The following is a 21,602-nucleotide window of genomic DNA, read 5'->3' on the forward strand; positions in this document are numbered from 1 at the left end:
ACCTGGGCTCTTTTATGACTGGTGGACTTCAACTCCCAGAATTCCTGAGCCAGCCATGCTGAGGGGAAAGGGAGAGGTTTCCAAGCTGAGCCATGCTGGCTCAGGAATTCTGGGAGTTGAAGTCCACCAGTCATGAAGGGACCAAAGTTTCCCTCATGCTGGCTCAGGAATTCTGGGAGTTGAAGTCCATGAGTCATGAAGGGGCCAAGTTTGAAGGCCCCTGGTTTAAATATTTAAATATTTTTCCTCACGGTCATGTGATCAAAATTCAGGCATTTGGGCAGGGGTAGGTAACCTTGGCTCTTTTATGACTCGTAGACTTCAACTCCCAGAATTCCTGAGGGGAAAGGGAGAGGTTTCCATGCTGAGCCATGCCGGCTCAGGAATTCTGGGAGTTGAAGTCCACCAGTCATAAAGTGGCCTAGGCCTAGCCCAGGGGTGGGGAACCTTGGCTCTTTTATGACTGGTGGACTTCAACTCCCAGAATTCCTGAGCCAGCCATGCTGAGGGGAAAGAGAGAGATTTCCAAGCTGAGCCATGCTGACTCAGGAATTCTGGGAGCTGAAGTCCACCAGTCATAAAAGAGCCAAGGTTCCCCATCCCTGCACTAGGACAACTTGATCAGAGGACTTGAGGTCCAAAGCAAGCCGTAAAAAGCAGCCAAGGTCTCTCAGGCCTGCCTTACGAAGCCTTCTCTCCGAAGGAAACCCGGAAGCGACCCGTCCCGAGGACGAGAAGCACTCTACTCTCCATATTTCTACATCTACGGCGCGGCCACGCCCACAGCCGTAGAGCTCCCGCCCCCCCTAAACTTCGAGCAGAGGGCGGTTTTGCGACAGCCGTAAGTGAGGGAGCTTGCGTCGCCGGCGGACCGACCGACGCTGGAAGCGGAGGCAGAAGCGGCCGCGGCGGAGGGGCTCTGCCCGTAAGGCGGGGGGGGGGGCGGCCGTTGGGAGGAGGGGCGGGCCCGGGCCTGNGGGGGGGGGGAGCCTTGGAAGGCGCTGAATCTGTTCAAAATGGGCACAGCTCCATAGGCCATTATTGCTTTCACTGCTGAATTTTTTGCCATTCAAAAGGTTGGAGTCTGCCTTCCTCTCTCTAACTCAGTGTTTCTCAACCTTGACCATTTTAAGGCATGTGGACTTCAACTCCCAGAATTCCACAGCCAGCAATGCTGGCTGTGGAATTCTGGGAGTTGAAGTCCACGTGCCTTAAAATGGTCAAGGTTGAGAAACACTGCTCTAACTTGGTCCATTATTGGTCCATGCTCTGGTCTTCTGGGATGGAGGGAAACAAGATTCCTTCTTTTCACACATTTGGAAACAGCTGCCTTATATTATTAGCCTTGTCTTCTCAAGGCTAAATATTCCCAGGCTTTTCAGTCTCTCTCCTCATTGGCCTTTTTAAAAACAACAACAACAACAGTGGGGTTCCTGAGTTTGCAGGAGGAGCTGAATCATGAGTGTGTTCCATGTTTCAAAGAGCTACCTTGGAGAACAGTCAAGATTACAAAAGCAGGACGCTGAAGATCGCTTGTTGTGAATGCTTGTATCTCATAACAACTATTATACATATTAAATACTCCTCCTTTTTAAGTAGAGGGAATAATGCCTTCAGTATGCATGCCAAATATATAGGGTTATTTAATTGATTATAATAGGTGCCCAGTGTGTAAAAGCCAGGGAGCTGATCAGCCAGGCACATGTTCCAATGCAACCAGCACACGTGATATAAAACTGGAGTGGCCAGTGGGACACAATTTGATAGCTTATCTCTCCTTTCACATCCAGACTGGCCAGTTTGAGCTGCGAGATGAGGCCACAGCAGCCGCCTGTTGCCAGCAAAGTCTTCATCCAAAGGGACTACAGCAGTGGCACGAGGTGCCAGTTCCAGACCAAGTTCCCCCCAGAGTTGGAAAACCGGGTGAGTAGTCACTAGCGTTAAACTATAATGTGCTTAGCAACCAAAGCTGGCTGGATCCATATAATGCACTGTACCTGGGGGTGTAGGGCAATTGCCCACTTTTCATAGTGGCTTGCTTGGTTCTGTACCTCAGCTGAATTTCTATGGAGATTCTCAGTCGTCCAGGTGCTTTTTCAAGAGGCAACTTCTTTTTCTTCTGAAGAAGCTTCTTGGATGAAACGTCTTCAAAGAAAAACAAGAAAGTCCAGTTGCCTCTTTAAAAAGCTGCTGTCCCTTTTATAAACAAAGGCTAACGAGAGAGAGAGAGAGAGAGAGAGAGAGAGAGCAGTAATTATTACCTGTCCTATACAACTAAAATCACTCAGTGTGAAAACATTTTTCAGCTCCTTGAAAGCAACGAAAGTACTTTTTGAAAATCCCAGAGGAAAGGATAGGTTTTCCCTTAAGTTAAAATTGCCATTTTGTGTCGTTAACATTGCACTGCATACAATCAAAAGGAATCTGGTAGAAACTTTTCTGACTAGCAAGTTTATTAAAAGGCTGCAATTTATGTCTTTTAATAGAATTAGCTGGTTGGAGAAGGTCCTACCAATCTCCTGGTTTGGGGCTATTGTAGATTAACGGGACTTTCCTCCTATACAGTTTTCACTACAAAATTGTATTTCTTCTGGATTTCACACTGCATCGGTTGTCTTGAGCTGTTTTACCATTCTGTCTTTGGTTTTTTTTTAAATTTTACTTTAACACCCAGGATTGTAAATTATATTTATAACTAAGCTAAAATGAATAGTGACAGAGATGCAGGAAAAGCCATATTTTCCAGTGCAGAGATGGAGTATGGGAGATCTACTCCTAGACAGAGCAACAAATTAGAGTCCAGTGTTGTTGTTTGAACTGAAAACCTATTACTGTACAGATTTTGAAAGAGCTGTTCTAAAAACCACCCAAACATTTCAGAGCCCCTTCTATTATTTCTCTTCTACAACAGGCGAGTATTTCAGTCCTATTGATTGAATTCTTTTGGTTTCTCGTTTGATTGGATTTAGGTTTGTAGGACCGACATAAGCTTTGGATATGAAACCTCAAGAGCTGTATTCCTGCTGCCTTTGATGTCGGCTACTTCCTGTTAGGAAGTATGCCAAACAAGTTTGTCCTGGCTGCGGAGCGCAAGCAATTAAAGAACCACACAGGAGTCAGATTTGTCTGTGGGAATCCCTTTATTACACTGGTGACTAAAGCAATAGCAGGGCTTCCTGTCTCAGCCTCTCTCCATTGGGCTTCATTCTTGGGGTTAAGTCAGGGGTCTTCAAACTTAGCCACTTTAAGACTTGTGGACTTCAACTCCCAGAATTCCTCAGCCAGGCACACAAAGCCACAACCAAATATAATACGTGTGAATGTGGAGCTGCTAAGACCACGTTTAACTAATCTAATTAAGGACCTCTGGGTTTGAGTACTTGTACTTTGGGGACAGCATTTACAATGTCTTAAGATCTCTGGAAGAAAGTCAAAATTTGTGATGTTCTAAGTAATTAGGAATCTGACAGCCAGATTGTCTGTATATTTGCTAAGAAGTAAACTTTACTGCATTGAACGAGCCTCCTAATCGGTAATAGAGGCAGAATAAAAAAAATTGAATTAATAAAGAAATAAAATGAATATTCTAGGATTGTAGCACCTCTCAGTTTCTAAGTGAAAGAAATGGAGAAAAAAAAACATAAATGTCATCTTTAATGGTTTGAGAATAATGAACAAGTCATTGCTATGTTCCAGAATTATTGTTCTTACTATGTCGGCCAAGCTTCTCTCCGCTATTGAGAATTTTCTGGTATTTTTGTTCTCAAATGCTCTAATTTACTGGCTACTTCTGCTGGGTGGCTATATCGGTGTTGAAAGCAAAAGCAAACAATATTTATCCTTGTGATCTTTTGATCAGCAGCTCCAGCAAGGAAAAACAGACTGTTTTCATGGTAGCAGCTGACTGCTTTCTTCTGTGAGTTGAGTTATGCCAGGAACAGCTTTGAAGAATATCTTGAAAGGCTCTTCTGAAGAAAGTTGCATTCTTTCTGCGACTCTTTTAAAACTTGTAATTGTTTCCTGAGTCTCAGTTCTGCAGACGAGGCTCTTGACGTGGAACTCTTCATCCAAGAAGTCAAGTCCTATTTCCTGGGGATCTGAGCCATTGAAGTCCATATGGTTTTCATCTAAATAGGTCGTTTCCGTTCAAAGAAGCTACATTTTTGTACCTGCCCGAATGTCTGTTTCTAAATGAGATCCTTTGTTCAGATTGACAGGCAGCAATTTGAAGAAACTGTGCGGACCCTGAATAATCTTTACGCCGAAGCGGAGAAACTTGGGAGCCAGTCCTATCTGGAAGGGTGCTTGGCTTGCTTGACTGCCTACACTATATTTCTGTGCATGGAGACCCATTATGAGAAGGTCAGCTGACTTACTTTCCCTAATAGAAAAAAAAAAGGGCCATATATACACACTGGAGGTTTGATGGCAGAAGGAAAAAAAAAAAAACTCCACAGAAGGAATAGCATTTAATCTCCTGCAATAAAATATCGGAAAGGCATCTTTGAGGCATGTTAAACCTCACTTATTAAAACCCAAACGGGATGTGATTTACCGCTTCCATTCTACGTTCAAGAATGTAATTTTCCATTCTGGCTTTCTGACAGCGGTTACAGGAGATGCATTTAGCCTAATGTTGCTAAGTATTAGGACTCCCTCTCCTGCATCTGCTCCCCTGTGATAGAGCTGTATCACCTGATTAGACTATTTGGGTATAAAACAAAGTGTCTGAATACGTCAAAAATTAACTGCATCAAGAGGAAGGCTAGATTAGCACAGGTGCTTTCTGTCCATTTTGTTCTCTTTAGATAGGGAAATGTTCCATTATGTGTGTTTTTTGCCTTCCAGACTTTGAGAGGGGGGTGTTATTTGTTTAATTCTTGTGCTTACATGCCACAACATTAAAGAGAGAGAGAGAGAGAGACTTCTTGTAGTTTATACTACGAGAACATAAAAACCTTGGAAGGTAATGAAATTATAAAAGCTAACAAAAACACAATTACTGTATAAAAGTGGTAGGCAAATGGAATATGTAAACAGGGGCGGGGCCAGGTGAGATCACAGTGAAATCTGATTCCTGCCGTTTGCTAAGCAATGTTGTCGTTTATTTGACCCAGACTTAGCGTATTGTGTGAACCTAATCGTTCTAGTTTATAAATCATGCTTTACGGCTTCATACACTGTTTTCAGCCAGTTGTGAGTGATTCAAAAGAAGGTTAATATAGCAGAATGGAGCACCCACAACTTCTGAAGGCAACAGCATTCCACTGATTAATTGTTCTCACTGTCAGGAAATTTCTCCGGGGTTCTAGGTTGGTTCTCTCTTTGGAGTTGGACTTCAATAAATTGGGGAAAGGTTGTTTTTAAAGCACTGACAGTTGGCTCTTCCAACTCCTTTTCCACATCGTCTTTGTTTGTTAAAGGTGTGTCTTGCTTTCCTTTAAAGAACTCATAGCCGAATACCTGGGGAGCTTTCTTTTTATACTTCTAACAGCCTTATGAAATAGGTAGAATGGAGAGAAGCAACTCTGGTTTAAAATCACCCAATGAATTCCATGGTTGAGTGGGATTTGAACCTGTCTCCCCCTAGGTATCTGATCTTTCCCCAGATTTTCATCTTCCCCCTTGTCCTGTAATAGCCTTGCCTTATATTTCATGCCTGCATCCTACACAGGATCCTTTTGAGAACAGTATGGAGCCATGAAAGCTGCCTTTAGGTGCCTCAAGCAAGGTCTCCTCCTCCAATTTCCCTTAGGGTTTATTGCCATAAATTCAGCCACGGAAAATAAGTCTCCTCTCTGTGCTTCCATTTCACACTCCTATTGCCTCTACCAGCTAGTTGGCTTTCCTACCACTGATCACATTTCAGGGTGGCCTTCCCGGGAAAAAAAAAATGAATGGAATTTTTTTCCATCCACCACTTTCCTGGCATCAAAAGCCCTGGTTTTGGCCAGATAATGCTCTTCAGAAAATTGTTTAAAAAGTCGTATTTTCTCAGAAGTCAGCATGACATGGTTCGCTGGCTCTGCCAGGGAGAGTCGGTTTCCTGCTAATTGCTTCCGCTCCTGATTTTATATCATTGGGATTTTGTGCCAGTCTGTGGCTACTCTTGAGCACTCTCTACCGAGATTGCTTTTGCGGTATTCTCTTTTTGAAAATGGACACTGAACACATTTAGTTCCAGCCAAGTTGGCTTTCAAAATCGGCCTTTTCTGAACTTGGGGCAAAATACTTTCCAGGCACCACATTTCTGTCTAAGGCTAATCTCTAGAATGAATAGAACCTTTTACAAATAGTTTAAGTGGTCCATGTTGTGGATAGTCCGTTGCGATCCAGGCAACCTACATTCCTGTGTAAAACAGCTTTTAAATTTTCCACTGAGGTTGGTATCAAGGATATATCTGCTGTAGTAGTTGCTGGGAGCTGTCTGAAGAGAAGAATATTTTTATCTGCGTGCCCAGTTGTTTACGCACAACATCCTTGTTGCAGGGAGAGATCAGAGCAGTTATGGGAATAGCTTGCAGGTATTCTGTGCGTTAGGAAGCTAAACAAAGTCAAGCCCAGTTAATACTTGGATGGGAGACTACTGGGGTGTGTAGTGGCAAGTGGTTTACTATTAGGAAAATTGTAGGGTTTTTTTCAAAGATGAAGTCACCATGAGTTGACCTTGATGGTAGAAGACTAATGTTTTTTTAGTGGCTATAAACTGTTGTTGGGTGTAGTACTGGTGTTCTGAGCTACTTTATACTTGGGTTGAATGTGCACAACATGTGCACAATATTTTGAGCTAATGTGTGGTGTACTCCAGTTTGTGCTTCAGTGTGAACACAACCAGTGCATTGAGTTTATGGCTCAGTCTTATGCAAACTCAGACAGTTGTGTCAGTTCATTAAATCATGAGTGGTTAGTTGGTTGGTTGGCTGGCTGGATAAAACACGAGCTTGTCCTGTGATAAGAAAGCAATTGCTTTCTTATTCCATGAGAAGGATATTAAATGATATGCTTTTGCTCATAAATGACCATCTGGTGAGTCGAGGATTAGAATTTTTATTTGGTATGTGTTTATATTGAATCACAAAACAGAGCTCCCATAACAATAATAACAATTCTGTGAGGTTCAGTTGGGCTAAGAGAGAACGATTGGCTTGAACACGAATCTCCCTTGTCGTCAGGCCTTTATCGTTTAAAAGTATTACCAAGAGTTTGTAACAACAGGAATTGAAACGAGCCTCTGTCTTTTTATTCCAGGTTCTCAAGAAAATTGCCAAGTACATTCAGGAGCAGAACGAGAAGATCTATGCTCCACAAGGCCTCCTCTTGACTGACCCCATTGAGAGGGGACTAAGAGTTGTATCTTTTTTTTCTGTGGGTTCCTAAACTTTTGCCAGCTCGTGGATTGTCTCTCTTTGTCCATCCCTTTTGTACCCCCAAAAAACCACACTGTGGCTCTTTAAAAAGAAATGATGGAGCAGGGTGAAACCATTGATGGCTTTCGTATTCCAGGACTTACGCGCTGAAGGTTGCTTTTATTTATCTCAGTTCTGCTCCTTAATTCTATAGCAGACGGACCTTTATGTCTTAAACCCCAAATAATGGGTCTGTCATTTAAGGTGCGGTGATTGGATTCTGGTTAGCCCAGGGGTAGGCAACCTTGGCTCTTTTAGGACTTGTGGACTTCAACCCCCAGAATTCCTGAGCCAGCATGGCTCAGCTTGGAAACCTCTCCCTTTCTCCTCAGCATGGCTGGCTCAGGAATTCAGGGAGTTGAAATCCACGAGTCCTAAAAGAGCCAAGGTTGCCTACCCATGGGTTAGCCTATGGACTTTTAGAAGAAATGGCCTTCCGTGTCTCTGAATATTCGAGACTGCTGCAGGGGAGGGTGGAGCAAAATTCTTGGAGCAATTTTGTCATCAGAAAGAGAACTTGCACGTGATGAAATGCAGCGTAGAGTTTTCTAGGTTTTTCTGCTTGTGAAGAATACAAGCTAGATGTGTCCCGGCTTCATTATTTTCAGGGCTCCAGATGGTTGCCTTACAATCAGCTGCTAAGGAAATGTCTGCTGTAAGAAATCTCTCACCACTGGTCACATCCCTAGAATTGAACTTTAGCTTCCAGAATCCCTGGTCCCTGCGTCGACTCTGGAAGTTAGAAGTCCAACACTTTTGAAGCACGTAAAGTTGAAAACCTAGAGTAAACTCTGTTATCTCCCCCGTTTTTTATCTCTGTGACTTGCCCCCGCAGAATATTTTCTTAACAGATCTGCTGTACAGGTTGAAATTACCATTTATGAAGACAGAAGTGTGAGCAGTGGAAGATAAACCTCTGATGTCAAAGGTAAACATTATGAATATTTTAACTGTTGATCCTGAAACTTGCATCATCAAAACCTTCCTATCCCAAACGCTACTGATCTGACCACTCTATTAACACTTGAAGGAATAACACCCCTTCACGGGGTCCTAAGTACATTAGAATATAACTTACATATCTCTAATAACTGATAAAATCTAGAAATGTCAACTCAAAACCTCAAAGTTCTGATACAGTAATGTACAACGGTGTCAAGTTGATTCACAATTGAAATTAATGAGTGGTAGTTTAGCAGGCAATAGGGCATCTTTATTTCAAAGCACCCAGTGAAAGAGGGCTTTTATTTGCTTCTAACCACGTACATACATTTTTATGTTGCTTTTTAATATGCAGTTGCATGAGGCTTGTCTCAGTTGGCAACTCCATTATAGGAAAAACATCTGCTTTTTGGGCTTTGAAGAGCCATTAATGCTAACATGCTTGATCCTTAGTGAGCGCTGAATGAATTATTGCTGTTTTTACTTGTTATTTGATCCAAAATTCCATCTCCCCCCCCCCAGCTTGAAGATGTGGGCTTGTAAATTAGATTAATAAATTATATTATGTCTAGATAGTTCTTAAATTTGCCAACTTGTACATCGTAGACCTGGCCATGTTGAATTCTTTCAAATGCAGACTGGCTGAGGAAGTGGGGATTATGGGGTTTGGACTGCAAACTCGCAAATTAAAATAACAGGAATGCTCTCCTGAAATGGCAGGGTGGGGGGTACGTATCCCTATTTGAACTGTCTCGGGCATTGCAAGGACGCTCGGCTTTTGAAAATAATGGATTAAAGCAAACTTTGGTTCTTTCCTAAGAAATTGCAAAGAGCCACTGGAAACCTATCTTGTAGCTGGTAAGAAGTTTCATAATGTCCCGGCAAATGTGCCGAAACTTGAAAAAGCAATCGATTTCCAAGACCACCGTGTTTTGGTTTTAAGTCATTTGTTTATTATGGCTAAAATGACCTGAATAGAACGAAATATCGCCAGAATGGCGGTTTTAGGTAGACAAGAAGCCAGTTCATCCTGGAATGAAGTGGCATAAAAGTCTTAGTAATTAATTAGTAACTAATAATTTTCTTAATTTAGAACAGAGGTCTCCACCATTGGCAACTTTAAGACTTGTGGACTTCAGCTTGGCTGGCTGAGGAATTCTTGGGGTTGAAGTCCACAAGTCTTAAAGTTGCCAAGTTTGGGAACCTCTGATTTAGAAAGTCTTTTTTAAGAGCCTAGTTGCATCATTGCATGAAAGATTATAAAAAAAACCCAGGATAAACAGCATTAGGAATGGTATATATTGATCTTACATGGTAGGCTATCAGCTACTGATGCTTTAATTAACTCGACACCTAAGTTGTATTTTGTATGTATGAATATTGGCACACTCCTATGGTTGAAGAGGGCCCATTTAAAGATGTTGTCGTGCTGGTGTTTTTTACAGTCTAACTCTTGGTGGTTGAGCTAGCACAAGCCTCTGCCCTTTTTATTGGAAGCCATCCTATTTTTCATCTACTGTGCTGGTTGAAGATTTGTCAGTGTGTTTTAGGCCACTAATAACCTGGAAATTCCAGAACGATAATGGTCTACTGCTTCCACTCCAGTAGTAGTTATCCCTAACGTTTGCTACGCTACAATTCTGTGAACCACTGACAAGTGTGGGGCAGTAGAAGAGGAGAGAAGATGCTATTCTGCCATTAGCTTTTTCTGGATGCTTTCTCTCCAAACGAGCGCCTAAAGCAGTGTTTCTCAACCTTGACAATTTTAAGGCATGTGGACTTCAACTCCCAGAATTCCACAGCCAGCAATGCTGGCTGTGGAATTCTGGGAGTTGAAGTCCACATGCCTTAAAATTGTCAAGGTTGAGAAACACTGGCCTAAAGATAGAAGCTTTGAAGAAGACTTTTTTAACGTTTTATGTTGCCTTTTAAACCTTGGCTTTCTTAATTACTGTCTTTTCATTTTCTCCTGGAAGAGACAATTTACCTGGGGGCAATATACCTTGTAAAATGAATGTTTGAGGAAAAGCATCACTTTAGGTGTCAGGGTTAGCTTTTAATGCAGGGCTCTTCAAACTCGGCCCTTTCCTTCTATGACTCGTGGACTCCAACTCCCAGAATTCCTCAGCCAGCGTGCCTGGCTGAGGAATTCTGGGAGTTGAAGTCCACAGGTCTTAAAAATTGCCACGGTTGGGCATCCCTGCCCTAAATCATCCATTTGTTCCCCAAAAGATAAAACAGGAAAAAGTGACAACATTGATAGCAATGTGATAAATGCTCACTCCCTCTTTTCTAAGAGAATCCCGTGTGAGGGCACTCAGAATTTCAAATCACTCTTTGTTGGTTTTATTCCATTTAACAAGGGGCAAAGCTGCATTACGGCCTTGCATTACTACTACTACCTTCCAACAGTCCCAAAAGGATGACGTAAAGTCCTGAAAGCAGCCATGTTGTGCTTTAAATTTTGTTAATGACGCTTTGTTTCCTCTCCAGGGACCAGCGAACATGGTTTCCGCTTGTTTCCTTCCTTCTGTCTTAGCACCCTTCCCTCTGCTTCCGTGAACTCCACAGTGCCATTTACACAAGGACTCACTTTTCAGACTCCCGTTCTTTCGTGGGGGGAAACCCAGCCCAGGTGGGCAGCACCTGTCTTGCTTTGTTGGGCCTGAAGCTGCCGCGTTCCCTCAGGCAGAAGGCCAACCGGGAATGACCTCAAGGCGGTGGGAACTCTCTCGGTGGACTTTGGGCTTCTGTCAGCTTCTGGAAAAAGAAAGCAACACTGTGTTGCATCTTGGAAAATGAAGCCTCTCTTGATGAAGTACAATCTGCTGATTGGTCAAAAAGGGACCCAAGCCCCCATCTTCTCGACTGACTCCATTAAGAAACCGCAAAGCGTTTTTATTTTTTACTGCTGACGTGTTTTGGAGCCTCTTGTTCTCAAATGTACAATTCACGAGAAGAAGCCGTGAGCCGTGTGTTAAAACATGAGGAAAACGCAGCAGCCCCAAATACGTCGTGTTAGCAGAAGTGTCACTTCTCGGCTCCTCTCCACCCTTAAGTGTTGAATCTGTAAATGTAGGTAATGAATATGGTTTTGGGGTTTTTTTAATAGATGTTTTAGTTTAGGGCAGGCAGGTTTAGGGCCAGCTAGAAATGGTGTTCAGTCTGTCAGCTTTTTCCTTTCACAGACGTCGTCTCTGCAGTACTTCTACTTGTGCTCGACATTCCAGCGTGATGCTTGCAAAAATATCTGGAACATTTTACCCCCCCGTCTCAAAAAAAATCCAATATCCTTTGTTCCATTCCCTCTTCTCTGTCCAATGTGGGTTTTACTCTGTGTATCTCTTTGACTCTAAAACGGCAAAGTAATTCTCTGTGGAAGTTGCTATCTCTCGTGACAAGGTATTAAGGAATTTGCCAAACAGGACCAGTTTTAAAATGGGTGGCACAGGTGGGTTTTTTTTTCCTTCGAGCAATAGGAGAGGCGCCAAATAGCGGATCAAGGTTTTCAGGTGTATCATTCTTAAATCCCCTTTCTTCATGGTTTTCTTTATCCTGTCTAAAAGTTTAATATTTGAAATATATAGATACTTGTGAGTTGTTTTTTCTAATCTGTAACAGTATTTTGCCTTTTGCACCCGTTACAATTGACTTTGGGAAATAATGGCTTAGTAACCTTTTTTCTTAAATAAATTGTCATTTGCTAGCACTGGTGTAAAAACACGGGCCGTTTTTGTTTCGTAACAGTGAAATTAAAGGTCTTTAATTCTGATAGTAAAGCAAAGCAGGGTTTACGCTAGTCATCTGAAGATGGCAGTGCACATAGTCATCATTGTGCAATAACTCTTAAATGACATCTTGAGCATTAGTATTTTAATGACAGCCTTAGTTACATACAAATAGGATGATCCATTTCATGTCATACTAGCTTGTACAAATAATTGGCACACACACACACACACCCTATCTTGTGGAAAGTCGTTCCACATGGGCAGGAGGAAGGAGAGAAAGTATGGCTTTTTTAGATTAGACACACAAAAAAATTGTCTCGGATGAAGAAGACCTCGGGATACATGAAAAACTAGAGTCATAATAATCATAACAGTGATACCAATAAGTTCATTGTGTGTTCATGATTCATATGTGAGAACCCAAGGACTTCTTCCCTTACTTTAAGACAGGGGTCTTCAAACTTGGCCTTTGGATGACTTGTGGAGTTCAACTCCCAGAATCCCTCAGCCAGGCAAGCTGGCTGAGGGATTCTGGTAGTTGAAGTCCACAAGTCATCAAAGGGCCAAATTGGAAGACCCCTGGATTATCTGATTAGATTGATAACGGTATCTCAAATTCAAGGAAGGGCCAGGGACCTTACAGGGAGTTACAATAAGGCTGGGTTGGGACTGCTGCTTCTTGACTACGGAGCTGGACTAGAAGACCTCTAAAGTCCCCTCTAACTCCGTTATTCCGCTTCGTAGATCACAACCACGTCTCGGGGGCGCCCAAGCTGGGCTCCCGCAGCCGCCTCGCGGGCGAGACACACCAGGCAAAACGCCCAAGGCCCCGGCCGGTCGACGGGAGCCTCTCCCCGCTCCCACGTTACGAAGTCGAGCGCGTGTCCCGCCGGCGGTTCCTTTAAGAGGAAAAAAGGGGCGGGGCCAAGGGGATTTCCCCGCCCGGTGGGGGCCGGGGGATCCCGCCTCTTGGAGCGAGGCTCTGACGTCAGCGAGCGGTGGCGGGAAACGCGGGAGCCCGGCGCGCCCGTGGGAATGGCGGAGCCGGATTCGGATGCGGGCAGCGACGAGGTGGTGCTCACGCCGGCCCAGCTGATCTGCAGCTTGGAGGAGGTGAGGCCCCCCCCGCCCCCGGAAGGTCTTCGGGACCCCTCCGTTCCTTTTCAGACGAGCCCGGGGTCCGTCCGGCGCGGCTCGGGTTTCAACCCGGCTCGTTTCCCCTCGAAGGCGGCCGGCCGGTTTTAGCAGCGCGCGCCCGGCTGAGTGCAAGACGCGGGAAGAAGGGAAAGCTTGCCAGTTGTGTGAAGGTCGTGTGAAATCCCTAAGCCGTGGGAATGCAGCTGGCACGCAACTGGCCCGGGCTGAGCCGGTTGGTGGCAGCCCGAGCTGTCCGGTTTGCGTTTACAAGCGGCCGTTCAAGAAGCCGCGGTTTTGGATGGCGCTCCCAATTTTTCCCCCCTTAATCATAATAATAAAGTTGGAAGGGACCTTGGAGGTCATCGAGTCCAACCCCCTGCTCAGGCAGGAAACCCTACACCATTTCGGACAAATGGCTGTCCAGTCTCTTCTTAAAAACTTCCAGTGTTGGAGCATTCAGCGCTTCTGGAGGCAGGTAGTTCCACTGGTTAATTGTTCTCACTTTCAGGAAGTTTCTCTTTAGTTCTAGGTTGTTTCTCTCCTGGATTAGTTTCCATCCTGCCTTCCGGTGCTTTGGAGAATAGCTTGACTCCCTCTTCTTTGGGGCAGCCCCTGAGATATTGGAAGGCTGCTATCATGTCCCCCCTCGTCCTTCTCTTCGTTAAACTAGACATACCCAATTCCAGCAGCCATTCCTCATATGTTTTAGCCTCCAGTCCCCTGATCACCTTTGTTGCTCTTCTCTGCACTCTTTCTAGAGTCTTAACATCTTTTTTAGATCGTGGTGACCAAAACTGGATGCAGGATTCCAAGTGTGGCCTTACCAAGGCCTTGTAAAGTGGTATTAATATAGTGTCATCGACACAGTTGGCATGAGTTTGGGTAGACTCCGGGAGACAGTGATGGACAGGAGGCTGTGGTGTGCTTGGAGGCGTCTAGAGGGTTACTTTACAAGCCCTCTTCCATTCAGAATATAGTAGTCAGAGAGGATGGGAGCTATTGATCAGCCATTGAGAAGAAGGGACCAACCTAGGACCGTAACAAAAGCATTGGAGAGCTGGGAACATAACATTCAGAGCATTGTGAGGACCAGGAAAATGTTTTCAGATGGTAACCATGACGCCCATCTTCTGTTATTCTCAGGCTTGGATGAATGAGAAGTTTGCCCCCGAACTGCTAGAAAGCAAAACAGAAATTGTTGATTGTGTCATGGAGCAACTTGAACACATGGTAAGACATCAGAAGAGGTAAACACAACACAACTGATCTTGGTTCGGGAGGGCGTCCAGGGGCCACTCCTGTTCCAGCCAATAACCCTCTTTTGGAAAAATTCTCCGTAAGGATAATGTCACACCAGTACAGTGCAACCTCTGCTCTTTTGGTTCTTGTAATGTCACAAAACATACACAATGGAGGTGGACCTTGCATCACATTGGAGTGATGCTGCTTTTGGCATTCACTTCTGTTGCAGAGCGTCTGCTGGTATGCCTTAACAGGCCGTCTTGCCTCACAGCACTGAGAATTAGGAGCTTCAAAGATCTCCTTTTTCCAGTTGGGTCTGAACTCTTGACTTTGCTACTCTTGGGATTAGCTGCTACTCCTGTTTGCTGACCTACTGTAGGGCGAAGGAGTGGCAAGTGATCAAGCGGGTGGGGTGGGTTAAGAGTAGGATGAAAGTTGCGTATCTTTTAGTGAGTACAGGTAGTCCTTGACTTACAACCATTCATTGAATGGCCTTTCCAAGCTACAACAGTACTGAAACAGTGGCTTATGACTGCTTTTCACACTCTTGTGGCAGCCACAGGGACAGGTGATCAAAATCCAGATGCTTGGCAACCGGTTCATATTTATAGTGATTGCAGTGTCCTTGGGATGATGTGATCACCCCTTCCAAAGTCAGTGAGGAAGACAGAGTCACTAACTTAACAACTACAACGATTTACTGCAGAAAAAGGTCATAAAATGGGGAAAACTCAACAACAATAATTTGGGGCTCAATTGTCATAAGTTGGGGACTACTTGTAGTAAATTTGTTTCAAAGGGAGCAAATCCAATCCAATCATTTTCAAAGGTCTTGGTAATAAAATTTGAGAATCCCTGGTCTATTGAAAAACTGCAATGGTTTTTTTTATTGTTGTTATTTGTTCCATAGGAAGAGAATTTGAAACGAGCCAAACAAGGGGACTTAAAAATTAGTATTCATCGCATGGAAGTGGAAAGAATCCGTTATGTTCTTAGCAGTTACTTGCGCTGCCGACTTCGCAAGGTAATGACCCAACTAGGGCTTAATTAAACACCCCAGGGAGCTGGTGAATAGCAGAAGCATTTAGAATTGCTCTTGGCCTGTTTTTAAGGTAGCAGCCAAATGCTCATCGTTTTTTTCCTAGCATTTCAGTCCCTATTAAACATCTCAGGATAGTTGCATCAATGCAACTGGTGGATTTCATTTTGCAGGTTGCTAAATTGTCTAGTAATAATTGATGATTTTTTTTCAAAGGAATCTGACCTGGACTAGATTCACGCAACAAACTGAGTTGAAGTAATCCGAGTCCTAACATTTGTTGTGCCAGTGTATAAAGCCAGGATATGGTTAATTTGGTCACAGTAAACTAGGTGAATGCGGGCTACTGTATGCCTAAACCAGTTGGTTTAGGCAAGTGAACCCAACTCTAGTCTGGGAGGCTAGAAGAGATGGATCAATGTAGGAAGTCCAAATGGACTACAGTGGGGCTGTCTAATCTTGGCAAGTTGTGAACTTCAGCTCCTAGAATTCCCTAGCCAGCATAAGACCAGCTCCTTAAACTACTACGCCAAATTGACTCTCAATTCAATTCTTGGTGGTGGCTGTTTTCTATGACTCTTCCTTGTACTAACTACATATTCAGGGATAGCCTTGCAAGTGGTAGATTCCTTGAACCCAAAGATTTGGAGCAAAGGGACATTAGCCAAGGAAATCAATAATGACAGAGGAACAAGAGATGCAGAAGTGACTGTCTATTCTTACCTTTGTTGTTTATTTCCTTTGAAAGATTGAGAAATATTTCCCCCATGTCCTAGAGAAGGAAAAGACTCGGGCAGAAGGAGATCCATCCATCCTGTCCCCAGAAGAGTTTGCCTTTGCCAAAGAGTGAGTAAAGAGTTGGGGGGGTGGGGAGAGAGACCAAATATGTGTTCTAGGTACGTGCCTCAGTATGCTGGACCCCAATTGGGCAACCAAAACAAGGAAGGCCATTTAATTTATTATTTATTTGAAATGTTTCAATTAAAAAGGATTCCCTTTAGAGCAGGGGTTCCCAACCCCTGGCCTGTGGACCGGTACCGGACCACGGCATGCCAGCAACCAGTCCGCACAAACAAGCAAAGCCCCATCCGCGGGATGCAGGCAGCATACAAAACCACGCCCCCTCCGGTCCGCGGAAAAACGTCTCTCCACGGAAACGGTCCCTGGTGCCCAAAAGATTGGGGACCCCCGCTTTAGAGAAAGGACCCCAGAACAAAGGCTTAAATTTACTTTTATAGTTTGTACAACAAAGAAACTTCAAAGTAGAAGTTGATAGTTGTAGGAACAATCATTCTACGTGGCCCTCAGGGCGGGTGGGGGGGGGAATGGTAGTTAGGGCACAGAGGAGCGAACACTTGCCTCCAGTATTCTGTTTCTTTAATTGTAATTGCATTTTTATTATTATTATTATTATTATTATTATTATTATTATTATTATTATTATTATTATTATTATTATTATTATTATTATTATTATTTATTGAATTTATATACCGCCCTATCTCCCTTACGGGACTCAGGGCGGTGAACAGGCAATAATAAAAACCACGATAAATATACGCAAGTTTCTGTTCTAAAATCAAATTAAATAACAGGCCTGCTCTAAAAGTACCCCATACAAAACCCCCACTAAAACATAATCAAACTACGCCAGGCCGGCCGCACGGAATAGATGGGCCTTCAGGGCTCGGCGAAAAAGGTGCAGGTCCACAACTGTACGTAGGTCGTGGGGTAGGTCATTCCAGAGGGCAGGAGCTGCCACAGAGAAGGCTCTCCCCCTGGGGGTCGCCAGCCGGCATTGTCTGGCCGACGGCACTCTAAGGAGGCCCTCTCTGTGGGAGCGGACTGGTCGAAGGGAGGTGTTTGGTAGGAGGCGGTCTTGCAAATACCTAGGTCCATTTTGTCAGTCTGCATAGCTAAGTGAAATAGGAAGCCTCATCCTTCCTTTTTTTTTTTTTTTTACAATGAAACAATTTCTTCTTTTCAGGTACATGGCAAACACAGAGAATCATCTCAAGAACATTGCACTGAGACATATGCCCCCAAACCTTCAGAAAGTTGAGTTCCTCAAGGCCGGTAAGGAAGAACGCAGAAAGGGCAGTTTACCTTCAGTCAAGGCCCACCCCTTAGGCCCATGAGCAGCTAGAGAGCTGTAGATGACAACCCTGAAAGAGATGGGGGGGCTGGACCTTTGGGCCAAACACGGGGAGAAGCAGGCCTTGGAAAACATCCTCTCTGCTGCTGATAATAACAATTATTATTATTATTATTATTATTATTATTATTATTATTATTATTATTATTATTATTATTATTATTATTATTATTATTATTATTATTATTAATTGAATTTATATACCACCCTATCTCCCCTATGGGACTCAGGGCGGTGAACAGGCGATAATAAAAACCACGATAAATATACACAAGTTTCTGTTCTAAAACAATACGCCTGCACAAACATGGTGGCTGAAGAAATGTTGCTTAGCAGACTTTAGTGTTGTCATATATTATGGTATGAGATCTTTCTAAATGCTGCTGAGGAGAACTTTTTTCTTAATCCTCTCTGATCTTTCTTGGCAGTTCCCAAGCCCAACCTGGATGCCTTCGTCTTCTTGAGAGTGAAGGAGAGACAGGAAAATATAATGGTGGATCCGGAGCATGATGAGCAGAGGTTGGAAATTCTGTTGGCAATAAAGAGAAAAGATAATAGCTAGAAAATGGCATCGGCTGGGCCTACTGGGTTTTTGATTGGTCAACAAGATTTTTAAGACACCAGAACAGTTTTTCTCTCTACCCCTCTTTCCTCTTAGCCCTCACATATTTGGTACTCCTGAAAGATGCTCGTCCGATCGTCGAAATTTCCCATTTTTGGTGCAAGTTAGATGTTCCAATGCATATTCAAGCAAAGGGATCTCATGAATGAAGGCAGTTATAAAAAAAGGGATCCCAGACTTTCATTATAATGTTTGGTGTAGATGGATTCAGTCTTACTGTTTGCAAAAGGTCAGTCAGCCAGAGGAAAGATCGGGGCAACCTCTGACTCCACCTTGATCCACAGAAAACCTCTCTCCAAAGTTTAGACGGGGGGCCTGGAACTGCTGCCAGATCTCCCCTTTCACTTTTAATAAGAGAGGGGGAATATTAAGGATGTGAAAAGGAGTGGGATAAAAATCATTAAATTATTGCTTTTATTTTATTAAATTCCATGTCGCTACTCATGCACGTGACTCTGGCTAGCACACACAATTCAGATAAGATTAAAACAGACCTATTGAAAACATTAAAATAAGTTAAAAACTGTAAACAAATAGACTCATTCAAAATCCTACTTACAATCAATAGCCATCTGGGGGCTCCTTATTTTCATGGGATCCCCAAGTTTGCTGACAGGGTTTTCTGGCAGATCAATAGCGTTGAGGCCAATCTTACTTGGGGTGGGGGAAAATGATCTTCCAAAGGGCAGGTACCACGGCAGAAAAGGTTCGCCTCCTGTTAACAATAGTGCTGGATTTAATTTCATTTGAAACGCATTAAAGCTACATTTATAACATTGAGCTTTTCTTCTAGCTCTGCCCTTGAACAGTTCTCGCTTCCAAAAGGCTGCCCGGCATAAAAAAAGGAGGAAAAACGGAAACCCTAAATTAATTCTTTGTGTGTTAAAGTTGCTTTTTCTCCATGACATTTAGATGGGCTTATTTAACCCCCCAAAGATCCCAGGGAGATAATTGCTGTTCCCCCTCCCCCCAAATCAACGCTATTGTAGCAGGAAGAAAAAATGGAAAGAAAAATGTATTATTTGTAGAAACTGAGCTGGGAGAAAGCTGAGAGATAAGTCGAACGAATAAGTGTGTATAGAATGACAAGAACAGTCTATTTTTACTGTCCTTTTGTCTCTTTTCAGAGACTACGTGATTGACTTGGATGAAAACTCCCAACATTTGATCCGCTACAAGACAATTGCTCCCTTGGTGGCCTCTGGGGCAGTTCAGCTCATTTAGATCAGGTGGATTTACCGAGGCCGTTTTGCCAAGATACCAATCGTAAGACGGATCTCTGTGCCTGGAGAGCCCGTGCTCGACGATCCCTCGTGTCTAACCTTGGAAATTCAATTCAGCCGGTTTGATTCCAGCCTCAGATGCCTGAATGACTGTTAGTGCTGCTGAAACAATGGTGTACAATCCCATCCCTGGAAAATGGGGTCCTATCCACACCAAAGAAGGAGAAAAGCATTGGAGAAAAGATTTGGGAAGTGAAATGCTGTAATTCAACAATTGGGCTGCTCAAAGGGCATATCATTTACCTGTCTAGCAGGTGGCAGTAGGCCTGTTCTGGAAGGGCCAGGTTCAAGCAATGGAATGAAAATATGTCATTGTACAGCAAAGAGTGGGCAATTTTATTGTCTGGGAGAACATTTTTTGCCAATCATGGCAGGAAGGTCACCGGACAGGCCAGTCTGAAGCTGTTGAGGTTTTTTTTAATTTGGGGGAAGGAGGGTTTGAGGGAAAGAGGCGTGTCTCCCCCTGTAGCTCCTTAAAAAAATGAATTTTTAGTGCTTTCATTGCAGCATTAAAGAAAATCGGCAGGAAGCATCAGGGACCTTGGTGACAAAATTGCAGATGAATGCTAAGTTATGCACAATTGTATCACACACTACACTCCCTCAGTCTCTTGGCAGATATAATAATAATAATGATAAAGTTGGAAGGGACCTTGGAGGTCATCTAGTCCAACCCCCTGCTCAGGCAGGAAACCCTATACCATTTCGGACTGGCTGTCCAGTTTCTTCTTAAAAACTTCCAGTGTTGGCGCATTCACTGCTTCTGGTTGTTCCACTGGTTAATTGTTCTAACCGTCAGGAAGTTTCTCCTTAGTTCTAGGTTGCTTCTCTCCTTGGTTAGTTTCCACCCGTTGCTTCTTGTCCTGCCTTCAGGCGCTTTGGAAAATAGCTTGATTCCCTCTTCTTTGGGGCAGCCCCTGAGATATTGGAACGCTGCTATCATGTCCCCCCTCGTCCTTCTCTTCACTAAACTAGACATACCCAATTCCAGCAACTGTTTCTTATATGTTTTAGCCTCCAGTCCCTTGATCATCTTTGTTGCTCTTCTCTGCACTCTTTCTAAGAGTCTCAACATCTTTTTTACATCCTGGTGACCAAAACTGGATGCAGTATTCCAAGTGTGGCCTTACCAAGGCATTGTAAAGTGGTATTAATACTTCACGTGATCTTGATTCTATCCTGCAGTTTCCCCCATCTTCCACAAGTCCATTGTGTTGTACCCAGAGAATGTACAAGAGGGAGGCAGGTCAGGGGATGATGGGGGTTGCTGAAATGTTCATGGAGAAGAGGGGGGAAAAATAATTTAACACAAACCTAAGCATCAGGCTCAGGAAAGCAGCTGTAAGAAATGCATGAATGAACTGAGCGGAAACATCTATTCAAGAGGTTTTAACATGCAGTATTTTCCTATTTGGGCAATGTGGTTGTGTATAACTTTTGGATGTAACTCAGAAACAATAGGAGTGAATCTACAAATAGCATCATCTCCCAGTTCAAAACTGCTAGTGGGAGTCAATGCAAGACTTAAATGGCATAAATTCCAGTTTGAAGATCCTTTGGGTTTACTTCCGTTAAACTCAAGTGATCATATTGTTCTACATAGTTGACCTTGAGATTCCAAAATTCACAGAAGACAGTGTTGTGCTGAAATATTTCATGGGCCAGAATTTCGTTATCGGTTCCATTAATTAGGCCTATATAGAATAAGTAGTGTAATGTAATGAAAAATAAATAGTGCCCCCCGTGGCTGAATGAGGTATTGTATGCTTTGGATGAAATAGGCAATATAATGGAATTAATAGGACATAATACCATTTTGTGGCCTGGATATTTTCTTGTTTGTACTGTTGAGTCGTTGCCTTCTGGACTAGTGCCTTGTTTCCTTCCAAGACTGAGCTCACAGTGTCCTGGTTTCCAGCCTGGTGCTTTAACCACTACATCAAATCTTTCTTTAGGAAAAACAGGACCATGTACTACTACTGATATGTTATACTGCTTCTTTAGGCCAATGCATTTAATATATACTGCTCATTAAAGTATCATGT

The 21,602-nt window shown here is 43.4% G+C and overlaps 2 protein-coding genes across 2 annotated transcripts; both read left to right on the forward strand.

Annotated features, from left to right (window-relative positions):
• The first annotated feature begins 854 nt into the window (after positions 1 to 854).
• Positions 855 to 10,865, forward strand: GOLGA7 (golgin A7). Its single transcript, XM_015817961.2, has 6 exons — positions 855 to 925; positions 1,791 to 1,923; positions 4,210 to 4,362; positions 7,249 to 7,350; positions 8,271 to 8,334; positions 10,842 to 10,865. Exons 2-5 carry the CDS (start codon positions 1,813 to 1,815, stop codon positions 8,316 to 8,318), a joined length of 414 nt encoding a protein of 137 aa, XP_015673447.1. The 5' UTR covers positions 855 to 925; positions 1,791 to 1,812; the 3' UTR covers positions 8,319 to 8,334; positions 10,842 to 10,865.
• A 2,246-nt stretch (positions 10,866 to 13,111) lies between these two features.
• GINS4 (GINS complex subunit 4) lies at positions 13,112 to 19,871 on the forward strand. The gene is made up of 7 exons (XM_015817979.1): positions 13,112 to 13,192; positions 14,360 to 14,446; positions 15,369 to 15,482; positions 16,246 to 16,343; positions 17,485 to 17,573; positions 18,081 to 18,171; positions 19,402 to 19,871. The coding sequence occupies exons 1-7, from the start codon at positions 13,115 to 13,117 to the stop codon at positions 19,496 to 19,498; spliced, it is 654 nt and encodes a 217-aa protein (XP_015673465.1). The 5' UTR covers positions 13,112 to 13,114; the 3' UTR covers positions 19,499 to 19,871.
• Positions 19,872 to 21,602: the final 1,731 nt, after the last annotated feature.

This window comes from Protobothrops mucrosquamatus, unplaced genomic scaffold (assembly GCF_001527695.2).
Source record: "Protobothrops mucrosquamatus isolate PMUCROS unplaced genomic scaffold, P.Mucros_1.0 scaffold659, whole genome shotgun sequence".
NCBI classification, from domain to species: Eukaryota; Metazoa; Chordata; class Lepidosauria; order Squamata; family Viperidae; genus Protobothrops; species Protobothrops mucrosquamatus.